The 23,474-nt window shown below is 45.8% G+C and overlaps 1 protein-coding gene across 1 annotated transcript; it reads left to right on the plus strand.

The window, feature by feature from the left end:
• The first annotated feature begins 1,873 nt into the window (after window positions 1-1,873).
• On the plus strand, window positions 1,874-23,149 carry RNF212B (ring finger protein 212B). Its single transcript, XM_038741446.1, has 16 exons — window positions 1,874-1,936; window positions 3,890-4,046; window positions 5,312-5,412; window positions 7,204-7,256; window positions 7,744-7,818; window positions 11,732-11,847; window positions 12,449-12,509; window positions 13,367-13,395; window positions 13,898-13,944; window positions 14,543-14,585; window positions 14,743-14,797; window positions 15,483-15,531; window positions 17,293-17,332; window positions 17,790-17,884; window positions 21,907-21,947; window positions 22,656-23,149. The coding sequence occupies exons 3-15, from the start codon at window positions 5,313-5,315 to the stop codon at window positions 21,909-21,911; spliced, it is 768 nt and encodes a 255-aa protein (XP_038597374.1). The 5' UTR covers window positions 1,874-1,936; window positions 3,890-4,046; window position 5,312; the 3' UTR covers window positions 21,912-21,947; window positions 22,656-23,149.
• Window positions 23,150-23,474: the final 325 nt, after the last annotated feature.

Below are 23,474 nucleotides of genomic sequence, written 5' to 3' on the forward strand. Positions count from 1 at the left end.
CTCCTCCAAGAGGCTTTTTCCTGACTAAGCCCCCATTTCCCCTCCTCCCGCTCCCTTCTCCTCCTTGCATTAAAAACTGGGGTAGTAATATTCATTCATTCATTCAATCATATTGATTGAGCACTTACCGTTTGCAGAAAACTGGACTAAGCGCTTGGGAAGTACAAGTCGGCAACATATAGAGACGGTCCCTACCCAACAACGGTCTCACCATCTAGAAGGGAGAGACAGACAACAAAACAAGTAATAATGATAATAATGGTATTTGTTAAGCATTTACTTTGTGCAAGGCACTGTACTATGCGCTGGGGTGGATGCAAGCAACTCATTTATTCATTCAATCGTATTTATTCATTCATTCATTCAATTCATTTATTCAATAATATTTATTGAGCGCTTACTGGGTGCAGAGCACTGGACTAAGCACTTGCGAAGTACAAATCAGCAACATAGAGAGACGGTGCCAGTCTGACCTCTCTTATCCATTCATTCATTCATTCAATCAATCATATTTATTGAGCACTTACTGGGTGCAGAGCACTGGACTAAGTGATTGGGAAGTACAAGTTGGCAACATATAGAGATGGTCCCTACCCAACAACGGGCTCACGGTCTAGAAGGGGGAGACAGGCAACAAAACATGTGGACAGGTGTCAAGTCATCAGAATAAATAGAAATAAAGCTAGATGACCTCATTAACAAAATTAATAGGATAGTAAATATGTACAATATATCCACACGAAGAGGGAGGGGGCCGCCATCACCAGCCCCAAGATGGGAGGGACAACATTCCTCTGAGATGACTAGAGAAGCAGCGTGGCTCAGTGAAAAGAGCACAGGCTTTGGAGTCGGAGGTCATGGGTTCAAATCCCAGCTCCAGCAACTGTCAGCTGTGTGACTTGGGGCAAGTCACTTAACATCTCTGGGCTTCAGTTCCCTCATCTGGAAAATGGGGATTAAAACTGTGAGCCCCTGGTGGGACAACCTGATCACCTTGGAACCTCCCTGGCGCTTAGAACAGTGCTTTGCACGCGGTAAGCGCTTAATAAATGTCATTATTATTATTATAGAGGAGCTGGTTTCCGCCCCATGGGGCAGAAGGCCTAGAAGAGAGCCCCGTCCTGTGGAGCCATCTTATCTCCTTCCCTTCCCCACAGCACCTGTATATATGTATATATGTTTGTACATATTTATTACTCTATTTATTTATTTTACTTGTACATATCTATTCCATTTATTTTATTTTGTTAGTATGTTCGGTTTTGTTCTCCCTCTCCCCCTTTTAGACTGTGAGCCCACTGTTGGGTAGGGACTGTCTCTATATGTTGCCAACTTGGACTTCCCAAGCGCTTAGTGCAGTGCTCTGCACACGGTAAGCGCTCAATAAACACGATTGATTGATTGATTAGAACAGTGCTTTGCACATGTCCAGTGCTTAATAAATGTCATTATTATTATTATAGAGGGGCTGGTTTCCACAGGGCGGAAGGCCTAGAAGAGAGCCCCGTCCTGTGGAGACACCTGAGGCGTAATAGAAACACGCGTTCTCCCACTGCCGACGTTCTCCCAGCCCCACGTGACCTGCCACGTGACCGCCCGCGCGCCCGTCTCTGCAGCCCCATTGTCCTCGCGCTCTTCTTCGCGCGCTTCCCCCGGCGGCTCTGCGCATGCGCCTCGCCCCTCCCGCCCCCCGCGGCCTTGCGACCATCCGGGGACTTTCCCTTTCCCGCCTTTTTTTTTTACCTCAGGTCGGACATTTCTTCCCAGACGAAGCAGGTGGCTTAGGGGAGCGTCGAATGATTAAAAAGTGACAGGGTGGCCGCCCCTCCCGGCCACGTTTGCTTACAAAACTCAAGGGTGTGAAGTCCTTCCAGCCCGAGAGTTTTGAGAATGGCTTGCTTCAGCCCCCATTAGATTGTAAACTTCTTGAGGGCAGGTACACGGTTGCCATGACGTTCTCCCAAAGGCCCAGGCTGGTGTTCTGCCCACGGCAGTCACCACCCAACCTGTGAAAATTCATCCTTCTTTTATTATATTAATAAATAATAATAATAGCATTTATTAAGCGCTTACTATGTGCAAAGCACTGTTCTAAGCGCTGGGGAGGTTACAAGGTGATCAGGTTGTCCCACGGGGGGCTCACAGTCTTAATCCCCATTTTACAGATGAGGTAGCTGAGGCCCAGAGAAGTTAAGTGACTTGCCCAAAGTCACACAGCTGGCTATTGGCGGAGCCGGGATTTGAACCCATGACCTCTGACTCCAAAGCCCGGGCTCTTTCCACTGAGTCACGCTGCTTCTCTGTTATTCATAATAACAACAATAATAAGTAGCGTGGCTCAGTGGAAAGAGCCCGGGCTTGGGAGTCAGAGGTCATGGGTTCCAATCCCGGCTCCGCCACTTGTCAGATGGGTGATTTTCCCGACATGTGAAAATTCATCCTTCTTTTATTAATAATAACAACAGTAATAAGAAGCGTGGCTCAGTGGAAAGAGCCCGGGCTTGGGAGTCAGAGGTCATGGGTTCCAATCCTGGCTCCGCCACTTGTCAGCTGGGTGATTTTCCCAACCTGTGAAAATTCAGCCTTCTTTTATTCATCATCATCAATCGTATTTATTGAGCGCTTACTATGTGCAGAGCACTGGACTAAGCGCTTGGGAAGTACAAGTCGGCAACACATAGAGACAGTCCCTATCCAACTGCGGGCTCACAGTCTAGAAGGGGGAGACAGAGAACAAAACCAAACATACTAACAAAATAAAATAAATAGAATAGATATGTACAAGTAAGATAAATAATAAATAGAGTAGTAAATATGTACAAACATATATACATATACTTCACTTCTCTGGGCCTCAGTTGCCTCATCTGGAAAATGGGGATGAAGACTGTGAGCCCCCTGTGGGATCACCTGATCACCTTGTAACCTCCCCAGCGCTTAGAACAGTGCTTTGCACATAGTAAGCGCTAAATAAATGCCATTAAAAAAATTGTTAAGCGGTTACTATGGCAAAGCACTGTTCTAAGTGTTGGGGGGAGACACAAGGTGGGGCTCACAGTCTTCATCCCCATTTTACAGATGAGGTAACTGGGGCACAGAGAAGTTAAGTGATGCACAAAGTCACACAGCTGATAAGTGGGCCGTCTCTATATGTCGCCGACTTGTACTTCCCAAGCGCTCAGTACGGTGCTCTGCACACAGCGCTCAATAAATACGATTGAATGAATGAATGAAGTGGCGGAGTCGGGATTAGAACCCACGACCTCTGACTCCCAAGCCTGGGCTCTTTCCACTGAGCCACAACACTTCTCTTTTCATTCATTCATTCAGTCAGTGGTATTTCTTGAGTGCTTACTATGTGCAGAGCACTCTACTAAGCGCTTGGAAAGTACAATTCCGCTTCATTCTTTTCATTAAATGAGGAATTGTTAAATGAGAAATCAATCAATGGTATTTATTGAGTGCTTACTACGATGACTAATAATAATAACTGTGGTATTTGTTAAGCTTTCACTGTGTGTTGGGCACTGTACTATGCGCTGGGGAGGATATAAGCAAATCGGGTTGGACACAATCCCTGTCCCGCATGGGGCTTCCAGTTTCAATCCCTGTTTTATCATCATCATCAATCTTATTTATTGAGCGCTTACTATGTGCAGAGCACTGTACTAAGCGCTTGGGAAGTACAAATTGGCAACATATAGAGACAGTCCCTACCCAACATTGGGCTCACAGTCTAAAAGTCACTTCCGGAATAGTAAACTCACTTGCTTAGAGAAGCAGCATGGCGTAGTGGAAAGAGCACTGGCCTGGAAATCAGAAGGTCGTGGGTTCTAATTCCAGCTCCTCCACGTCTGCTGTGTGACCCCTGTTCTGATTTATTGCCCAGCTTTAACAGAAACGCTGTCTAAAGAAGGTAGATCTGGACTTGCCTCCAAGCTCCGGTAGGAATACGACCGTCAGCGTACAGATGAGGCAACGCGAACCACCATCGTGGTAATCAGGCTTTCAGTTCTGAAGTGTTCCCGATGAACGTACCAGAAGTGGTAAGTCGGAGGCTTGTTCGTCATCTGATGGGAGAGTCCATCAAGTAGATAGGACAGAGGTAGTAAGTCACTGCAAGTTATAAGAATTCTACACATATTTTGACTCTGACTAGTAGGATTGCCAGTGTTCTGATAATGGCCCTGAGAAAAATTAGCATCAAAGTGTGTATGTCAGTGTGCACGCTAATATACAGGTTCGCATGAGCGCTTCAACAATATAATAATAATAATAATAATAATGGCATTTGTTAAGCACTTACTATGTGCAAAGCACTGTTCTAAGCGCTGGGGGGATGCAAGATGATCAAGTTGTCCCACGTAGGACTCACAGTCTTAATCCCCATTTTACAGATGAGGTAACTGAGGCTCAGAGAAGTTAAGTGACTTGCCCAAGGTCACACAGCAGACATGTGGCAGTGCCAGGATTTGAACCCATGACCTCTGACTCCAAAGCCCGTGCTTTTTCCAGTTACAGATGAGGTAACTGAGGCATGGAGAAAAATAATAATTGTGGAATTTATTAAGCTCTTACTACATGCCAAGCACTGTTCTAAGTGCTGGGGTGGATATAAGCAAATCGGGTTGGAGACCCTAATGTGTTTTAATGTCTGTCTAGAGTCTAAGTTTCTTGTGGGCAAGGATCAAGTTTACTAATTCTGTTGAGTTTCCCAAGTGCTTAGTACAGTGTTCTACACAAAAAGGCACTCAATAAATACCACTGAATGGCTGATTGATATGTTAGCAATACAACCGTGTTCTTTTTAAAAAAATGAATTATTACATTAATTTTTGATTGGGTGGACATATTTTCATTTAAAACAAACCAATAAAATTCCCAAACTCTCCTGCTTTGGTATTTATTCTTTGAGTTAATCAATCAATCAGTGGTATTGACTGAGTGCTTACTGTGTTCAGAGCATTGTACTAAGCACTTGGGAGAGTACATTAGAGTCAATAAACACAATCCTTGCCCTCAAAGAGTTTCAGTCTACTATGTGCAGACTGCATAAGCTCTTGGGAGAGTATAATGGAGTTTAATATGATTCCTGCCCTTAAGGAGTGGGGGAGTTAAATAGACAGTAAGGGAAAAATAAATTATCACCCAATCTTTGTGTTAAAATATGTATAAAACTTAGTGTTCCAATTCTTTGTACTTTTGACAAGTCATTATTCACTTTGGGGTTGTCATGGTGTTGACAGATTTGTGTCAGCGTGCACAGGAATATGACTTTCTGAATGTTCTCTCTTCCTCTCTCCTGCTCCAGGATGGATTGGTTTCACTGCAACCAGTGCTTCTGCAAGGATGCGGCCCCCTTCTTTGTCACCAACTGTGGCCATGTTTTCTGTAGAAAGTGCGTAACTGAGGGTGAGTAATTTGTTTTGCATCCAGCTGGCAATATCTTCATTTGAGTGCAGCAGAGAGAATAATAATAATTATGTTAAGCGCTTATTATGTGCCAGGCACTCTACTAAGCGCTGGGGTAGATGCAAGGTAATTGGGTTGGACACGGACCCTGTCCCACATAGGGCTCACCGTCTTAATCCCCATTTTCCAGATGAGGGAACTGAGGCGCAGAAAAGAGAAGTGATTTGCCCAAGGTCACACAGTAGACAAGTGGCAGAACCGGGATTAGAACCCAGGTCTTTCTGACCCCCAGGCCCATACTCTCGCCACTAAACCACACTGCTTCTCTAGCAAAGAGTATTTTACCGAGGAGTTGAAAAGGGGCAGATCTTTTCCCCGACTTTGCTCATGGTGCAGGACTGCTCAAATGGAAAATGTAGTGAGTGAGGACCCTGTGATTACAGGAGCAGCAGGAATGTATTTTTTAGGAGATGGGTCATCAACTGGAGCCAATTTATTACTACTGGATACGGAACATATCCAACACTGTTGGGTAGAGAAAACATAAGGTGACCTTATTTTGAAAAGCAGGGCCTATGAGGGCAGAGTCATTAGCCTATAGAAGACTGTAAGGCCCAAAAGACAAAAATAGGCAGGGAGGCACAAAGAGATAAAGAAAAAGGCAGAAGGAAGGAGGTAGAGATGGGAAAAAGTCAGAAAGAAAAAGAAAACAGTAGAGTGACTAGCTGCCAAGGAAGAATTTTTAAAAAGTTGTCACCTTCCTGTACTTCACTGCTGCCATTGTAACTTGTCACCTTCTAGTCAAAAGCATGACTTTAATAGTCCTGTGGGAGACTTTCCAAGAACTTAAAAATTTGTAACCATCCCGCAGGATGTCTTTTTACATTAGGAAAACCCCAAGGGTTAATCGAAGGAGTAAAAGAAGGGGAGAAAATAAGAGGCATGGAAGAGAGGAAAAAGGCCAGCTGAACCTCAAGAAATATTCCCGTTATGATGAGGAACTGACTGCTTGGATGGCCTTTTACTCAAGGGACAAACCGAGACCTGGGAGAGCAGACTTCAGTGAACAGTTCAGTCGTTAAGGACAGGGCCCCTGGATTCATTCAATCGCATTTATTGAGTGCTTACTGTGTGCAGAGCACTGTACTAAGCCCTTGGAAAGTACAATTTGGCAACAGATAGAGACAATCCCTACCCAACAACAGGCTCACAATCTAGAAATGAAGTGGAATTTCATGAGGATTTTCCTCTCTGCAGCTTCTGACCAGGAGTTTATCTGCTGGTGTAGCAAAATTGTTTACTAAGACAACAGCAGCTCGCTTAGGAATTAGTCATCTGTGGGAATGTCACTGTGATACACATACAATATTTGCGTCTGACAGGTCATTTATATTAGCCAGTCACCAGCAAAGAAAGCAGCTCTCACTTTGAGAAATTTCGGTTTCTGTGTTCAGATTGGGAGAAGCTGGGGGAAGCTGCAAGGGACATTTATAAAATAGGAGGATCGCGTCAGAGGGCAATATAAAATGAGATGGGTGTGATTTAGGACTGGAATAGTAAGGAGAAGCTGCACGTTTGAATAAAGAGTAATCATCTGCTTTGGGAAGCTCAACTGAACTTAAAATTTCTCTCCCCTTTACATCTCATTTCTTTCTCAACCCCCTAAAAGAGCCCGCTCTTCCGTCTTTGGCCCCCTGCCCCATTCAGCTGCTTTTCACGTGTTACGAATGAACTCTTTGACCTTGTGTATGCGAAAGTCATTAACTCTCTCTTTCTTTTATCCCTGGTCAGAAAAATGTTCTATCTGCGGGACTGCATGTAAGCACCTGGCGCTTTCCGATAATGTGAGTGTATCCTTTATCCCAAAACATGCACAGTGTCTCTTACTCCTTCAGCCCTAGAGAAGTGTGCCTGAAACATAGGAGAGCAGAGCCTAGGGAAAAAACAAAACCTCATAAACAGCAATTGTGTCAGGTGGAAAGATTGCCTGTGTAGATCTGAGGTGAAAACATCTGGGAGATAATAATAATAATGGTATTTGTTAAGTACTTCTTATGTGCCATGCACTGTACAAGGGTCGGGTTAGATACAAGTTAATCAGGTTGGATATAGTCCCTGCCCCATGTGGGGCTCACAGTCCAAGGAAGGAGCAGGATTTAATTTCCATTTTACAGATGAGGTAACAGGCCATAGTGGGAAACAGGAAGCGTTTGGTAAGGAGGTATATTTCCTCTGCCACATTTATATTTCCTCTGCTACTTTCGTTGCATTCTGAATACTTATAGGCATGTTAATTCTTTTGCTGACATTCAGATTCTCTTTTCCAAATAGCTTAAACCCCAGGTGAAGATGTTCTTCAAAAGTCCTAAGGAGACAGCGTTGCGATATTTAAGTCACGTCTCCCAGGTGAAAGGACCCGTCCTGAACTATTTCTCTAATCATATGCCAGCTATAAAACTTTCTCATCTTTAAGACAGTCCCATGTTAAACTGCAGGGGGTCATAATGTAGATAAATTGCCTACTGTTTGATGTCTCTTTCCAGGACAAAAAAATGCCCCCTTCTTCCCTCTATTTTGGACACAAAATATTTACTCACCGTCTCCAACCTACCCTCAAGCTTTCTAGTTCTACTGCAGCAGTGTTATGGCTAAATGTGGGCTCTGACGTGTGGACCTCTGGGGGTGCTAGAAACAACCGTCAAGGTCATGAGCATTTAATTTTGTGCTTACACACATAAATTTAGAGTACAGGAAGAAATTTCCTGTCCATCTGCCCCTTCCCAACACATATAATAATAATTAATAATTGTCACATTGAATGCTTCCTATGTACTAAGTGCTGGCATAGATTCATTCATTCGATCATATTTATTGAGCGCTTACTGGGTACAAAACACTGTACTAAACTCTTGAGAGAGTACAATATAACAGGAAGCAGACACATTCCCTGCCCACAGTAAGCTTACATTCTAGAGGGGGAAACAGACATTTAATATAAAATAAACAAATAAATGTACATTTCTGCAGATACAAGGTTATGAGATTGAACACAGTCCCTTTCCTTCATGGGGCTCTCAATCTATTTTACCTCCATTAGGCCTGTGGCGGAGCTGGGACTTAAATCTGGGTCTTCTTTTTTTTATATTTTTTTTACAGTATAGGTCAAGCACTTTTCTAAATGCTGGGGTAGATACAAAATAATCAGATTAGATACCCCTGGGCCACCTGGGGCTCACAGGGAGGGAAACCAGGTATTTAGTCCCCATTTTACAGTTGAAACTGAAACACAGAGAAGTTAAGTGACTTTCCCTAGGTCACACAGCAAACAATTGGCAGAGTCAGGATTAGAACCCAGCTCCTCTGTCTCTGAGACTTGTGCTCTTTCCACCAGGGCACACTTAGCCCCTCATTCTGCTCTGCACAATCAGCAGGCACTATGCTGGGGAAATTTTTGTCTTCCCCATACACATGGGCCATGGTGAAAAGTGGATCCCTAAGTTGACCATTATCCCTATCTGATGAAACAAATGGTAGGAAACCGGGCTAGCACGATCATTAGGAAACTTTTTTTTTGGAAGTGATATTTGTTAAGCACCTACTAGGTGCTAGGCACTGTACTAAGTGCTGGGGTAGATACAAACTAATCAGGTTGGACATAGCCCCTGTCCCACATAGGGCTCACAGTCTTAATCCCCATTTTCCAGATGAGGTCACTGAGGCACAAAGAAGTGAAGTGACTTGCCCAACATCACAGAACAGCGTGGTGGAGCCGGGATTAGAACCCAGGTCATCTGACTCTTAGGCCAGCGCTTTTTCCACCAGGCCACCCTGCTTCTCATGTGCCAAACCATTATCCCAGTTCTCTTGTATATGCAAAGGACCCCAAAACAGTAAAGGTCTAGGGAGGGCACTGTAACCCCTTTTCTTGGCATTAAGTGATCGCCTCTTTGGAGAATGATGTGTAGGGAAGCAGGGTAAAATTAATCCCTGAGAGTCCATCTGCACAGCTCTTGTCAGTGTCCCAGCGAGGAGGGTTGGAAGCTTTAACGACATTCATTCAGCCACATAGGTAAGCATCATATCTAAGCCACCATGAACAGTACCAGGAGATAAAATCCAGCTGGGACTTAGGGCAAAATATAAACAAGGTCAAATGAACAAGAGAAAGAGAGAGGGACTTTGGTTAATAACCAAACCCTAGACTAGTTAATGATCAGTAGAGAAAATATATATAATAGGACTCCTAACTGGCCCAATCATGGAACTAATTAATCATGGTTAAATAATCAAGATAAGAAGATAAATGAAAAGGATTAGTTAATCATCACAGGATAGTTCAGTGAAGTCAGCAAAGTCTGAAAATGTGTTTTTCTGATCCCTTAGGTTGAATTGCTGGTCAGAAGGCTGTAGCGATTACTATGCTGTGTTAGTCCATGATTCATTAAGTCTTGTCTCGCTTCTCCTTCTGTCCCAGAACACCCTCTGACCCGTCCAGCTTGATACCCTCTTGCTGATTAGAGTGTCTATTCAAAATTCCCTTTTCAGCTAGTTTATTTGTCTGAGAGTTGGACCATAGTGGCTTATTTTCTGAACCCCCCTCCTGGCTCCAGGATCACGGGGCAGCAAAGCAGAGAACCTGCATTTTGTAATGGATTGTAAAATTCCTTCCTCACTTACAACTTCTATAGTTGCCATCTTCACCCCATTCCTCAGCTGCTAGTCTACAGAAGCTCAGGTCAAGAGGTAGAGGTTACAGTTACTGATCCTGAGACAAAGATTCTTATCAGGGATTTAATAATAATAATGGTATTTGTTAAACACTTACTGTGTGCCAGGCACTGTTTTGGATACAAGCAAGTCGGGTTGGACACAGTCCCTGTCCCATGTGGGGCTCACAGTCTTAATCCCCATTTTACAGGTGAGGTAATTGAGGTACAGAGAAGAGAGGTGACTTGCCCGAGGTCACCCAGCAGACAGTGGTGGAGCCCATGGGATTAGAACCCATGACCTCCTGATTCCCAAGCCCATGCTGTATCCATTAGGCCCTAACAAAACATCAACCATGGAGCAGCAGCCTCTCTGATTCCATCGGCCCTAAAAGGTGGTGAACTGGGTGGGCAGAGAAGTGGCCTTTTTTTTAAAAAAAAAGAAAATATAAAGTTGCTTCTCAGGAACTTTCCCTGCAACATTTTCCCAAGGGGTCAGGGTGGAAGGGAAGTCGCTTTATTTATTTATTTTTATTTAGAAAATGAAAATTGCTTCTTAGGAACTTTCCCTGCCAAGTTTTCCCAAGGTAGCTCTTTGGCCGGGAAAACCTATTTTTTAAAAAAGCAACTTTCAGTTCCCCCAAAAATCAAAAGTGGCTCCTCTCCCACTCCTGTGGGAGTTCCGTTCTCTCTTCCCTCAGTGATGATGAAGGCAGAAGTCCGACTGTATCGGGTGTCAGCTGCTCTCAGCACTCTCATTAGGGGTTGACACGCCAGGCTCTGACCCTGGTTTGGCTGACCCGAGCTTCACCATTATAAAAATAATAATCGCTGTGGTACTTGTTAAGTACTTACTATGTGCCAAGCCCTGTTCTAAGCGCTGGGGTAGATACAAGTTAATCGGGTTGGACACAGTCCCTATCCCACATTATTAATCCCCATTTTACAGATGAGATAACTGAGGCCCAGAGAAGTGAAGTGATTTGCCCACCCCTGGGACCCACCCCACTCCCTCACCCCTGCCACAAGCTAGCTCCCTACCAAATCCGTTCCAGTCCACCTCCATCTTTGCTCAGACGACAGGGGCCCTGAAAGATTCTGGGTGTGCCAACCCATGACTCCGACAGGACTGGCATGAGCTCCGCCAAACCCCTCTTCCACCATCAAGGCATGACTGGTGCTACTTGGGAATAATCGGGTATTTCAGCCATGTCTTAAAAGGGACCTTCAGCATAAGGCCACTGGACTGCATCACGCCTTCCCAAGATCCTGAACAAATGTCGGCCCTGAGGTTTTGCAGGCTAATGACCAATTTTCTCTCCAGTCCTCCTAAAAGTTTCAATTCCCTTGACCCCGGGCTAGATTCTAGTTGGCCTGTAGGAGGAAACCAATCAATCGTATTTATTGAGTCCTTACTGAGTGCAGGGTACTGTACTGAGCATTTGGGAGAGTACAACGTAACAGACATACTCCTGGCCCACAGCGAACTCGCAGTCTAGAGAAAAATGACTTAAGGAGGAGAATAACCAACAAGGCGGGTTTCCTTTTCATGAGGAGGAAGTGAGAAGAAAGATGGGGGGAGTCTGGGGGTGAGTAATCTTTTCTCCCAGCAGGTATGGAGTTTCCAGAAGAAGCAGATGGATCTCCTTATTGCCTTTTACAAAGACAGGCTCTCCAAATTAGAGCTAATGGTGCAGGAGTCTCAGCAGAGAGTGGCTAACCAGGAAAAGTGAGTAAAGGAGCCTGCCCTTTTTATTCCCTAATGGTATTTGTTAAGCACTTACTATGTGCCAGACACTGTACTAAGTGCTGGGGCAAATACAGGTACTCAGTTGGACACAACCCCTGGCCCACATGGGGCTCACAGTCTTAATCCTCATTTTACAGATGAGGGAACTGAGGCCCAGAGGAATTAGTTGACTCGCCCAAGGTCACACAGCAGACAAGTGGTAGAGCCGGGATTAGAAACCAGGACATTCAGATTTCCAGGCCTGTGCCCTCTCCATTAGGCAGGCTGCTTCTTAGCATGGCCCTTTCAGGGGCCTCCCCAGAGCACAGTGGACAGTTTCTTCTTAGAGAACTCAAGCATTCATTCACTTATCATTCATTCATTCATTCAGTTAGTCAGTCACCTCTGTCACCTCAACCCAGCCTCTGTCTCCCTGTTCACCCATGCCTTAATCAGTAACCACTGGGACTTCACCTTGTGTAGTTTGATACATCCCGAGCCATTCAATAATTCTTCGTGGATGATGAGAATTATCAGCAGGAGGAGGGTGGGGGGACTGAGGGAAAAACACCAAAATGGAGAGTTCTGATTTTCCTCTTAGGGAGTTGGCAGTCCTGAAGAAGGAGAATGGTGAACTGAAGAAGTTACTGTCCATTCTGAAGGTGAGAAAAAAAAAAGAAACACCCGATCCCCCCTTAACTATCCTCCCTTAGTTCCCTGATTGAGAAAAGTCTCATTCATTCATTCATTCAATCGTATTTATTGAGCGCTTACTGTGTGCAGAGCACTGTACTAAGTGCTTGGGAAGTACAAGTTGGCAACATATAGAGACAGTCCCTACCCAACAGCGGGCTCACAGTCTAGAAGGGGGAGACAGACAACAAAACAAAACATATTAATAAAATAAAATAAATAGAATAATTTGTACAAATAAAATAGAGTAATAAGTACATACAAACATATATACAGGTATATACATATATACCTTCCATAATTGCCCCAAATCATTTCAAATCTGTCTCTCCCCACCAGCAGCTTGGCCTAGTTGATAGAGCACGGGCTTGGGAGTCAGCAGGACCTGCGTTCCAATCCCGGTTCTGCCACTTGTCTGCTGTGTGACCATGGGGATGTCACTTTTCTGTGCTTCAGTTACCTTATCTGTAAAATGGGGATTAAGACTGTGAGTCCCATGTGGGACAGGAACTGTGTCCAACCTGATTATCTTATATTTACTCCAGCGCTTAGAACAATGCCTGACACACAGTAAGCACTTTGTAAATACCGTCATCATCTCTCAAACCTCAACTTTTTTCCATCCCTTAATTATCCTATTTGTATCCTGCCCCACTTTCCTGTTACCACTTGGTGTCTCCGGGTTTTCCATCCCTGTGGCCCTCCTGTCAGCTTTCATCTCCTCTAATTCCCTAGTATCCTCTCACCCACCCTCTTGTCCTCATCTTTCCCACCCTCATGGGGCAATGACAGCCCCCCTCAACTCCAGGCTTTCTTCCCCTTGCAGGAATGTCCCAACCGATGCCAAGGAAGCAGGTCAGTTCCGGAATTCCCTCCCAGGTGCTTTCCCTGTGAAAGTTCTGTTGCTCCTCATCCCAAGTCAGTGGGTCCTGGAAAGACCAAAAGATGTAATGGGAATGGGAGAGGGTGGATGATGGATTTAAATGCAGTCTGTCAAAAGCCGAGCTCCTCATGAAGACAATTAGACTGTTTAGTCTGTAGGCCCTCTACATTGGAAGCTCACTGGGGGCAGGGAACGTGTCAACCAACTCTGTTACTCTCTCCCAAGCGCTTAGCACAGTGCTCTGTACACAGTAAGCGCCCAAGAAATATGATTGATTAAGGAGACGGTGTGTGTGTGCTCCTCGTTCTTGACGAGTTTACTCTTGAAACAAATCAGAGATAGTCAGTGAGAGTTAGCGTCAGTGAACAACTGGTGGCCAAGGAGGGAGCTTCTCTCGGTTTTAGCTGCTGCCCTGATGGCCACTTTCTAATCTATTTGCTTACTGAAATAAAAGCTTTTTTTTTTTCCCTGCAGGACTTCTACACCCCGGCCAGTGGGCATTACCTCCCCCACACAGTTAAGTAAGTTTCCCATTCTCGCTTGCCCAAACAACTGAGGGGAAATTAATAAACCCCCTGCCACCTGTGTTTGAACTCCCTGGCTGGGCTTCTTTTACGGGAAGGACCACTTCCTCTTTGAAAGCCACCTTGCCATCCAGTTAATCTTATGTGGAAGTGAGAAAGAAAGACACCCTGCCAACCAGGCAAACGTACAAATATGCAAACAATTAGGAAAGGTGGAACTTGTTTTAGATTTAGGGAGGTAGCTAACCAGAGATCATGAGAATGGCCAATCCCTAAGAAGGAGCAGAGCCCAAGTGGAAAGAATTCCTGTTGCAGAGTCAGGGGACCAGGGTTCTAATCCTGGCTCCATCACTTGCCCGCTGTGTGACCTTGGGCAAGTCACGGCCTCTCTGTGCTTCGGTTTCCTCATCTGTACAATGGGGATTAAGTACTTGTTCTCCCTGTGAGCCCCGTGTGGGCCAGGGACTGTGTCTGACCTGATTATCCTGTATCTACCCCAGCGCTTAGTATAGTACTTGACAAATAATGAGGCACTTAACAAATACCACAATTATCATCATTTTGGTACCTTGACGATATCTCACTTCTCTTCCAGCTACTCCTCGCCCCAGCTCCCAGCCCGGTATCCACATGGTCAGGTGACTAGTAGGACAACACAAGGTGGGAGGCAGGTTAAAGCTCTGACAGATGGGGCGAAGAATGAAAATTTACCTATACATGGTACGGAGGGAACTGAGTTCAGATTCCAGGGATGTTTGACATTAATTTTTTGTTTTTTCATTTGGGTCACAATAGATCCTCCTCCCGGGAATCCACCCCCTATAGAACGGCGACTCTGGGCAGCTGGCAAGTACGTGTTTTATTTATCATTTATTTATTTATATTAATGTCTGTCTCCCTCTCTAGACTGTAAGCTCATTGGGGGCAGGAAATGTGTCTGTTTATAATTACATTATACTCTCCCAAGTGCTTAGTACAGTGCTCCGCACACAGTAAGCACTCAATAAATACGATTGAAGGGATGAAGGAATACTTTTCCCTTAGGCCAGGTCTTCTCTGTCAAACCAAAGAAGATTGAGGTGGAGCCTTCAAGTTAAAATATTTGGCTTTGGCCATAGAAACTTGGCAATAGGTAGATTTGTGGGAAGAGGGGGGAAGTGTTTAATCCAAGTATTGACTAGAGATTTCATCTAATTCCAGGAACAGAGGGAGGAGGTTAAAATGTGTGCCTGCACAGCTCTAGGTTTTCAGAGGCAGAGAGGGATACGAAAGCCTAAACCGAATGATAGTCGTAGCTGGAATTGGGAAAATACCTTCCTTTTTCCAAAGCACTTTTACATCAGCCCTCTCGTGACGCGGAGAGGTGGAATGACTCGCTCGCATAGGGCTGGGACTAGAACCCAGATCTCCTAATTCCCAAACCGGGGGACCCTCCATTAAGCCACACTACTCAGTGGCAATGTTTGTTCAGTCACACCGCCAAAGGGTCAGCGTGGTGTTTGCTCAGCTGTTCGTGTTTGTGATTTGTCCGGCAGGGAGGAAGAGGCTTGCAGGGAAGAAGCACTCCCAGAGAATCCGTCACTGGTGAGAAAAGGAGGCATCAGAGACCTCCGCACGCTATGCAAACACCAGACACATTGCGTACCCTTTTTCTTACTGCCCTTATGTGACGGTACATTCTCCCTCCAGCTCTTTGGGCCAATGATCTTTGTCTTCCCAATTGCCCTCCCTCCCGTATTTTCCAAAGTGATGATTCCCGTTCTCGGGCACGGAGGAGGAAACTTGGCGAGCCCCGGAAAAACAAGGCAACTGGTCTCTGTCCAGCAGAGGGGATTGACCAATTCCCTACTGTAGACAACAGCTCAGGACATCAAACAAAAGCCACAAGGCGGCAGCAAAGTCTAGAAAATAAGACGACGACTGCGGTCTGATATTCATTCATTCAATTAGTATTTACTGAGCGCTTACAATGAATCAATCGTATTTATTGAGCGCTTACAGTGTGCAGAACACTGGACTAAGCGCTGGGAAGTACAATCTGACTACTGTCGGGTCTCTGGCCCCTCACAGATAGGATCTTATTACTCTATTTTACTTGTACATATCTATCCTATTTATTTTATTTTGTTAGTATGTCTGGTTTTGTTCTCTGTCTCCCCCTTTTAGACTGTGAGCCCACTGTTGGGTAGGGACTGTTTCTATATGTAGCCAATTTGTACTTCCCAAGCGCTTAGTACAGTGCTCTGCACATAGTAAGCACTCAATAAATACGATTGATGATGATGATGATGATGATCACCAGGGCAGAAGCTGTCCAGTGATCCAATTTTTCCCCATCCCTAAGCCAAAGAGCAGAGCCCATTATTTCCCAGCCCCAGTGAGATGCCCTGGAGATTCCCCCCCTCTAGACTGTAAACTTGTTGTAGGCAGGGAAGGTGTCTGTTTATTGTTATCTTGTACTCTCCCAAGTGCCTAGTACAGTGCTCTACACCACAGTAAGCGCTCAATAAATACGATTGATTGATTGAATGGATCTGTCATTCTCCCATTGAACTGGGCTTCTGTAGTCCTGGAGGAAGCGTGTTCAGCAGCAGGAGTGAAAATGTCTGTTTGTTGTTGTCTTGTACTCTCCCAAGTGCCCAGTACAGTGCTCTACACCACAGTAAGCGCTCAATAAATACGATTGATTGATTGAATGAATCTGTCATTCTCCCATTGAACTGTGATTCTGTAGTCCTGGAGGAAGCTTGTTCAGCAGCAGGAGTGAAAGGAGCACGTTTGGAGAGGCCATCCCAATCAATTGTGTTTATTGAGCGTTTACTGGGTGCAGAGAACAGAACTAAGCGCTTGGGAGAGTACAGTATAACAGAGTTGGCATACATCCCCCAGCCACAGTGAGCTTACAGTCATAATGTGAACCATTTTCATTCACTTGAGGTCTCACCACAGAAGTGAAGGTCTCCAACCTTGGGATGAAAATGTAGGATGGGCTTTATCCCGGCTCCACCACTTTTTTCCTGTGTGGCCTTGGGCAAGTCACAACTTCTCCGGGCCTCAGTTCCCTCATCTCTAAAATGGGATTAAGACTGTGAGCCCTATGTGGGACAGGGACTGTGTCCAACCCAATTATCTTGTATCTATCCCAGCACTTAGAGCAGTGCCTGGCACATAGTGAGCACTTAATACCAAAATTATTATTATGTACCAAGCTACACTGCTGCTCCCTTCTTCATCTTTAAACCCCAGACCCGACACATTCACTTCCTCAGATCAAGTTGCCTCCCCCTCGCCTCTGTCTCCTCCTGTTCAGTGTCTTCTCAAATGACCCGTTTTTATGTTTTTCAGCAACTCCCTCACCAGGGGCTTCTCATAACCTGTCCTATAGGTGAGTAACATGGGACATTGCCCTCCCTTACTCAAACACCCTTCCAGTGGCTCCACATTTGGAGCCAAAGTAGGGGAGGGCCTCGCCTTGGCCTGGGAGCTAAATCCCTAAAGGAGATTGTAAGATCATTGTGGGCAGGGAATGTGTCTGTTCTATTGTCCTCTCCCAAGCTCTTAGTACAGTGATCTGCTCACAGTGCTCTTAATCGGTATGATTCACTGACAAGAGTTCTTTAGTTCCTTAGGCCCCCAGGGTCTGCATCACCGTAATATTCCAGATTTAAGCAAATACATTTTTTTTCCTGAATTCCAGAGACAACTCAGGTGAGCAGAGGGCTTTTTGCCAGAGGTAGCTAAATGGTTGTAATTCTGTTCAATGCAAATACTGCCTCCATATGCACCTTTAACCGGTTCATGACCTTTGCTAACTCTATTGTGTTCTTTTCCTTTATCCCTAGGGCTCCTTCTGCCTCCTTGGGTCTGGGGGTGATCTCTTCCAGGCCAGCCGGGCCCACCAGAGTCACCCCTAACTATTCTATGAGGATATTTTCCAGTGAGTGTAATTTATTTCCTGACGGAGCTGAGAGTTAATATTTCAAGCCGTATCGCAAAAATAAAATATGGGAGAAAGTGGGTTTTTTTGGTGAATGAAAGTCAGAAAGAACGGGAAAAGAAGAAATGGTTTTCAGTGAACAGGGAAGGTGGCCAAGAAGGCGAAGAACTGCCTACAGTTCAACCCAAAGATGGGGAAATAGGATAATAAGCCTGTTACCTCAAGAGAACCATGTCCCAACTAGCTCCAAAATGTCTGTGATCAGGGGTTGTAAAACACATTAAAAAGTCAGGCACAGGCTCCAAGCGTTTGGTCTTGTGGCGTCTTTCTTTTCCAGCCACAGTTACCTAACGCGTGAACCACCCACTCCACTCAAGGAGTCTCCCAAAAGGTGACTCTTCCTTCCTCTGCTTTGCCCCTTTAGAATGAAAGCGGCTCTGCAGAAAGCCTAGTGAGAGACCCTGTAATAATAATAATGGTAATAATTGTGATATTTGTTAAGTGCTTACTATGTGCCAATCATTCATTCAATCGTATTTATTGAGTGTTTTCTGTGTGCACAGCACTGTACTAAGCGCTTGGGAAGTACAAGTTGGCAACATACAGAGACGGTCCTTACCCAACAGGGGGCTCACAGTCTAGAAGGGGGAAACAGACAACAAAACATATTAACAAAATAAAATAAATAGAATAAATATGTACAAGTAAAATAGAGTAATAAGTATGGACAAACATATTCATATATACAGGTGCTGTGGGGAGGGGAAGGAGGTAAGGGGGGGGAGGGGGAGAGGAAGGAGGGGGCTCAGTCTTGGAAGGCCTCCTGGAGGAGGTGAGCTCTCAGTAGGGCTTTGAAGGGAGGAAGAGAGCTAGCTTGGCAGATATTGGGAGGGAGGGCATTGCAGGCCAGGGGGTGGACGTGGGCCGGGGTTCGACTGCGGGACAGGCGAGAATGAGGCACAGTGAGGAGGTGAGCGGCAGAGGAGCGGAGGGTGCGGGCTGGGCTGGAGAAGGAAAGAAGGGAGGTGAGGTAGGAGGGGACGAGGGGATGGACAGCCTTGAAGCCGAGAGTGAGGAGTTTTTGCCTGATGCGTAGATTGACTGGTAGCCACTGGAGATTTTTGAGGAGGGGAGTAACATGCCCAGAGCGTTTCTGCACAAAGACAATCCAGGCAGCGGCGGGAAGTATGGATTGAAGTGGGGAGAGACAGGAGGATGGGAGATCAGAGAGGAGGCTGATGCAGTAGTCCAGTCGGGATAGGATGAGAGATTGAACAAGCCGGGTAGCAGTTTGGATGGAGAGGAAAGGGCGGATCTTGGCGATGCTGCGGAGGTGAGACCTGGAGGTTTTGGTGACGGATTGGATGTGAGGGGTGAACAAGAGAGTGGATTCGAGGATGACACCAAGTCTGCGGGCTTGTGAGACAGGAAGGATGGTAGTGCCGTCAACAGTGATGGGAAAGTCAGGGAGAGGGCAGGGTTTGGGAGGGAAGATAAGGAGTTCAGTCTTGGACATATTGAGTTTTAGATGGCGGGCAGACATCCAGATGGCGATGTCCTGAAGGCAGGAGGAGATACGAGCCTGGAGGGAGGGGGAGAGAGCAGGGGCAGAGATGTAGACTTGGGTGTCATTAATGTAGAGATGATAGTTGAAGCCGTGGGAGTGAATGAGTTCACCAAGGGAGTGAGTGCAGATACTGAGAACAGAAAGGGACCGAGAACTGACCCTTGAGGAACCCCTATAGTAAGGGGATGGGAGGGGGAGGAGGAGCCTGCAAAAGAGACAGAATGAACGGCTGGAGAGATAAGAGGAGAACCAGGAGAGGACTGAGTCTGTGAAGCCAAGGTTGGATAGTGTGTTGAGGAGAAGGGGGTGGTTCACAGTATCGAAGGCAGCTGAGAGGTCAAGGAGGATTAGGATAGAGTAGGAGCCGTTGGATTTGTCAAGTAGGAGGTCATTGGTGACCTTTGAGAGGGCAGTTTCCGTGGAATGTAGGGGACGGAAGCCAGACTGGAGGGGGCCGAGGAGAGAGTTGGCGTTGAGGAATTCAAGGAATGTGCCAAGTTGAGGAATGTGCCAGGCACTGTACCAAGCACTGGGGTGGATACAAGCAAATCGGGTTGGAAAGAGTCCCTGTTCCACGTGGGGTTCAGTCTCAATCCCCATTTTACAGATGAGATAACTGAGGCACAGAGAAGGGAAATGAATTGCCCAAGGTCACACAGTAGACATGTGGTGGAGCCATGTCCTTCTGAGTCCCAGGTCTATGCTCTATCCACTACGCCATGCTGCTTCTGTTGGACTGTGCCCAACCTGATTAGCTTTTACCTACCCTGACGCTTATGTACATACATACATACCCTGACATGCCAGTCTGTTGGATTAACACACTTAGAACAGAGCTCCGCATTTAGAACAGGGCTTGGCACATAGTAAGCACTTGACTTAGAGAAGCAGCGTGGCTCAGTGGAAAGAGCCCGGGCTTTGGAGTCAGAGGTCATGGGTTCAAATCCCAGCTCCGCCAATTGTCAACTGTGTGACTTTGGGCAAGTCACTTAATTTCTCTGTGCCTCAGTTACCTCATCTGTAAAATGGGGATTAAGGCTGTGAGCCCCACATGGGACAACCTGATCACCCTGTTACCTCCCCAGCACTTAGAACAGTGCTTTACACATGGTAAGCGCTTAATAAATGCCATCATTATTATTATTCTACAGTATAACAGAATTGGCAGACACATCCCCCAGCCATAGTGAGCTTATTCGGTCTAATGTGAACCATTCTCATTCACTTGAGGTCTCACCACAGAAGTGAAAGTCCCCAACCCTGGGATGAGAATGTAAGATGGGCTTTGTCCCGGCTCCACCACTTTTCTCCTGTGTGGCCTTGGGCAAGTCACTTAACTTCTCCAGGCCTCTCAGTTCCCTCATCTGTAAAATGGGATTAAGACTGTGAGCCCTATGTGGGACAGGGACTGTGTCCAACCCAATTATCTTGTCTCTATCCCAGCACTTAGACCAGCACCCGGCACATAGTGAGCACTCAATACCATAATTATTATTATTTTGTACCAAGCTACACTGCTGCTCCCTTCTTCATCTTTAAACCCCAGACCCGACACATTTACTTCTTCAGATCAAGTTGCCTCCCCCTCGCCACTGCGTGCTGTCTGTCTCCTCCTGTTCAGTGTCTTCTCAAATGACCCGTTTTTATGTTTTTCAGCAACTCCCTCACCAGGGGCTTCATTCATTCTCTTTCTCTTTTTCTCTTTCTCTCTCTCGACAAAGCACGTGGGAATAACCAGGTGTTGCCTGGCCTCAGACTGGACTTATGTGGGCTGGGAAGATATGGGAATATTTGGACTTCAGGCTAAAATTTCTGCAGCAGATGGGAAGGCCACCTTCAAAGATTAACTTTTAAATTGCTGATCTGCTTCAAATTAACAGTGAGACTGGTAGACTGTGAGCTCTCTTTAGACAATAAGCTCCTTGTGGGCAGGGAATGTGACTACCAACTCTGATATACTGTACTCTAAATCAATCGTATTTTTTGAGCACTTACTGTGTGCAGAGCACTGTATAACAATATTACAGACACACTCCTGGCCCACAACGAGCTTACATCCTAGAGGGTGTTTAGTACACAGTTAGCACTCAGGAATTGCCATCAACAATAATAATGGCATTTGTTTAGTGCTTACTATGTGCAAAGCACTGTTCTAAGCGCTGGGGGGATACAAGGTCATCAGGTTGTCCCTCGTGGGGCTCAGTCTTAATCCCCATTTTACAGATGAGGGAACTGAGGCAGAGAAGTTAAGTGACTTGACCAAAGTCACACAGCTGGCAATTGGTGGAGCTGGGATTTGAACCCACAACCTCTGATTCCAAAGCCCGTACTCTTTCCAATGAGCCACACTGCTTCTTCATCAGTCGATATAAGGCCCAGTAATGGGGGCTTTTTGACTCATTTCCCCTTTGGCCCGATGCCTATGGTTAAGGCTAATATTTTCTCTTTTTCCCAGCTTAAGGCCACATCTCAGGCAGCTGTGTTTCACCTGACTAGGTAAGTGATCTGCCAGACCGTTCAAGGAACAGACGTGAGCCACCCCCAGACCTCACTGATTATGAAGGAACTCTGCACCCGAGCGGTGCCTTTGAACATCATCATCATCAATCGTATTTATTGAGCGCTTACTGTGTGCAGAGCACTGTACTAAGCGCTTGGGAAGTACAAATTGGCAACATATAGAGACAGTCCCTCCAGTCAGCTGTCCTATAACATCAAGGTCGCAGTCCCCCAAACCCCGTGTGTATCGCACAGCTCCTTGGCTGACTTGCCCAAGGTCACAGACGCCAAGAGCCCAGGTCCTTCTGACTCCCAGATCTGATTACCTCATAATAATAATAATAATAATGGCATTTATTAAGCGCTTACTATGTGCAAAGCACTGTTCTAAGCGCTGGGGAGGTTACAAGGTGATCAGGTTGTCCCATGGTGGGCTCACAGTCTTCATCCCCATTTTTTACAGATGAGGTAACCGAGGCCCAGAGAAGTGAAGTGACTTGCCCAAAGTCACACAGCTGACAATTGGCGGAGCCAGGAATTGAACCCATGATCTCTGACTCCAAAGCCCGGGCTCTTTCCACTGAGCCATGCTGCTTCTCATACCTACCCCAGCGCTTAGAATGGTGCTTTGGCCCAGAGTGCTTGATTAACAAATATCACAATTATTATTATTATTATACACCTCTACTCTTTTCTCCTCCGCAGGCTGACCTCCCAACAGTAGTAGCTACAGGTGGGGCTGCCCAAAAGGAAAGAAGCCTGGAGTCCCTCCCACCCTTCCCGGCTAGCAAGAAAAGGACAAGCTTGACTGGACTCAACTCATATTGCATCCTGGAACTTGGGCCCTAAGATTGGGGTCCCTTACCTAGTTCCTTTCTCCCAATTCTCAATTCCACTCTGCCCTTCTCAGACTTTCTTTATCCTAATGGTTCCGGTGAGACGACACATCAAGGGGGTCAAACATTTGTGTTTAATGAGGAAGCGTCACCTCCTCAAAGCATTAGTTCTCTTACGCTAGGTTGTAGAAAGCCCCACACTTGGCATGCCTCTCCCCAACCCCAGAATTGCTTTTTAGCTTCATTGCTTGGGTCAGTGCTTGGCACACAGTAAGCACTTACACTGTATTCATTTTCACCATCTTTCTGTGGATTGTCTGCAATAAATGCCTATTGCATTGCTTAATTTATAGCTTCCCCCACCTGGACCCAGTCATTAAAAAGGCTGATTTCCCTCATGACTCCTGCTCGTTTTCCTTCCGTTCTGCAAAGGTGGGGACACAGAGGAGCGTAACGACATAGGGCTGAGGAGTGGGACAGACTACAGCTCACTGTGGGTAGGGAATGTGTCGGCTTATTGTCATAGCGTACTCTCCCAAGCATTTAGTACAGTGCTCTGCACACAGTAAACACCCAATAAACACGATTGAATTAATGGTCATTTGTCATTCATTCATTCAATCATATTTATTGAGTGCTTACTGTGTGTAGAGCACTGTACTAAGCACTTGGGAAGTACAAGTTGGAT

This window comes from Tachyglossus aculeatus (genome assembly GCF_015852505.1).
Source record: "Tachyglossus aculeatus isolate mTacAcu1 chromosome 12 unlocalized genomic scaffold, mTacAcu1.pri SUPER_6_unloc_1, whole genome shotgun sequence".
Classification (NCBI taxonomy): Eukaryota; Metazoa; Chordata; class Mammalia; order Monotremata; family Tachyglossidae; genus Tachyglossus; species Tachyglossus aculeatus.

Excerpts from the sequence above, each read along its gene's own strand:
- RNF212B (XM_038741446.1), top strand. The coding sequence starts at position 5,313 with ATGGATTGGTTTCACTGCAACCAGTGCTTCTGCAAGGATGCGGCCCCC. Across the intron at positions 11,848-12,448 it reads AGAGTGGCTAACCAGGAAAA|GGAGTTGGCAGTCCTGAAGA; the intron begins GTGAGTAAAGGA and ends TTTTCCTCTTAG. Across the intron at positions 14,586-14,742 it reads CCCGGTATCCACATGGTCAG|ATCCTCCTCCCGGGAATCCA; the intron begins GTGACTAGTAGG and ends GGGTCACAATAG.